The 2,104-nt window shown below is 33.3% G+C and overlaps 1 protein-coding gene across 1 annotated transcript in view; it reads left to right on the top strand.

Annotated features, from left to right (window-relative positions):
• Positions 555-2,104, top strand: part of LOC107621123 (cell division cycle protein 48 homolog) — a 3,805-nt gene continuing 2,255 nt past the window's right edge. The window contains exons 1-6 of the mRNA XM_016323161.2: positions 555-570; positions 1,178-1,272; positions 1,489-1,560; positions 1,672-1,782; positions 1,903-1,983; positions 2,067-2,094. Of these exons, the coding sequence (XP_016178647.2) occupies positions 555-570; positions 1,178-1,272; positions 1,489-1,560; positions 1,672-1,782; positions 1,903-1,983; positions 2,067-2,094 (403 nt within the window). The remainder of the gene's footprint in view (positions 571-1,177; positions 1,273-1,488; positions 1,561-1,671; positions 1,783-1,902; positions 1,984-2,066; positions 2,095-2,104) is intronic.

Consider the following 2,104-nt stretch of genomic DNA (forward strand, 5'->3'; position numbering starts at 1 on the left):
GGCAATGCAATTTCATGGCGCTCACTGCCTCCTTGATTTCTAGGTTTAGCATATCAATGTCATTATTATTTTAGATCACATAGGTTTGGACTGGCTGGCTGTCATTAGATCACAGAAAGTGGTCAACTGAATAGGGTATTTACTGAAATTATTTTTGTGATAGAAAAGAATTTCAAATTTGTTTGGGGCAATATGCAAAAGAGAAGGTTGTTACTTGTTAGTGGATTAGCAACTTATTTGGAAGGTGAAAATATCCTGGTAGCTTTCTCATGTAATTTCACCTGAAATTCGAATGAGTTCTATTGCACTTTGCTACTTGCAGGGTGGGACTGTTTCGGCTATGACATTAGATATGAGAATACTTCTTGGGGTAAGCCTTTCAACATCCTTTTTGACATTTTACAATGACTTGATATTTTTAAAATTTTTGGAACTAAGTCTGTTTTTTTATTAGATCACTTGTGTTAACAGGAAAAATCAATTAGTATTGTATATTACAGCCTGCTTGTCAACATATTTCTTGTCAAGTTGTTTCTTCGAAAGCTTTTTAAGAAATGTGGGGGCCTGAAAGTACTTAAGGTGTTTTGGATGCTAATTTTTAGTTTTGTTTGTAACCCGGTTTCTGTACGCACCTGCTCCCCTCTAAATTCTTCAACTTGAATACCCTTTTTTTCCTATTTATTGCTTATTTTAAATTTTATTTGTGATTTCATACGTATATGTATATGCAGGATGCTGAAGTGAGGCAGAAGAAGTTTTAGTGTTATACTGATATTGACAGGTTGGTGTTCACTTTGTATAATCAAATTTATAAAAATATTACCAGAATAAAAAATATTTAGTTGTCAAGTAAAAGTGGAAGGTGATGTTTTGGTATCTGTTGTATATTAATTCATATGATATTGTAATGAAGCACAATTGCTTCGAATTTTAGTGCTATTCTGAGATTGACATGTGCAATTTGGTTTCTTTGTTTTAGGTTAAGGGTGTCCATACTATAGAATAGATAAATATTATAACTCATGTGCCAGATACTTTGGACTTATAGTGGCTGTCTTACTGTGTGAAGCTTATAGTTTTATATTAATGTGTGTGTGTAGTGTGTTGACTTTATTTGAAACAGTGAAGACTGGTCCTAACAGTTTATGGATTACTATTTATTTTTTAATTTATGCAGGATCCGCAATTGGATTCAAGTTGGATAGTCTTTTAAAGATTACTGACACTTGTGCTTCTAACAATAAGATGACACTGATGCACTATCTTTGCAAGGTATAATAACAATTGCACTATTTTTGACCTCTGCTCAAGGTCAGGTAAATAATTATTGTTCTGATTAGGGATTTTGATGATTGGAACTTCTGATTAGGGGTTTTGATTATTGTTACTTGATGTATATATCTCCTCACTGTTATAAATTCCTTTATTGATAATATTTTAAGTTCTTGCTTTCTTATCATCTTGTACTTTGTTCAAGAGTTGTTGCAGTTGGGAGCTCCTGAGATTGTTCCAGATTATCCAATTCTTTCTGTTGACGACCTAGCAGATCAAATAGCCGAGGTTCTCAACTTTTTTGGGTGAGTAAGTTCAAGCTTAAAATATTAGTTTACATTTAATGACATAAAGAAAATTAGTTTACACTAATTTCCATTAGGCTTTGAATATTGGCAGTTGTTCGTTTTGAGAAGGCAATCTGACCCCAACATTCTTTTTGTCTGCAGTCTTAGTGCAGTAATGTGCATAGGACTAGCTGCCGGGGCTTACATTCTTACCTTATTTGCTGTAAGTTATTATGTTGGTGCTATGCAGCCTCTCCCCTTTTTAAATTACATTAGAGTTTCAATGATGGATCGTTCAATTTTTCTAATGTTTTTATGTGTTTACTGTTTACAATAAATGAAGTATAGACAACGTGTACTTGGTTTGATACTTGTTTCACCTCTATGCAAAGAACCATCTTGGACTGAGTGGTTGTGCAACAAGGTTATTTTTCTATCCCTAAAACACTATGTTGTCTTGTAAAAGTAAATGTTACTTCTTTCTTATGATTTTGGTAACATATGCAGGTCATGTCAAATTTACTCTATTTTTGTGGCATGTGCGG

This window comes from Arachis ipaensis, chromosome B10, assembly GCF_000816755.2.
Source record: "Arachis ipaensis cultivar K30076 chromosome B10, Araip1.1, whole genome shotgun sequence".
Classification (NCBI taxonomy): Eukaryota; Viridiplantae; Streptophyta; class Magnoliopsida; order Fabales; family Fabaceae; genus Arachis; species Arachis ipaensis.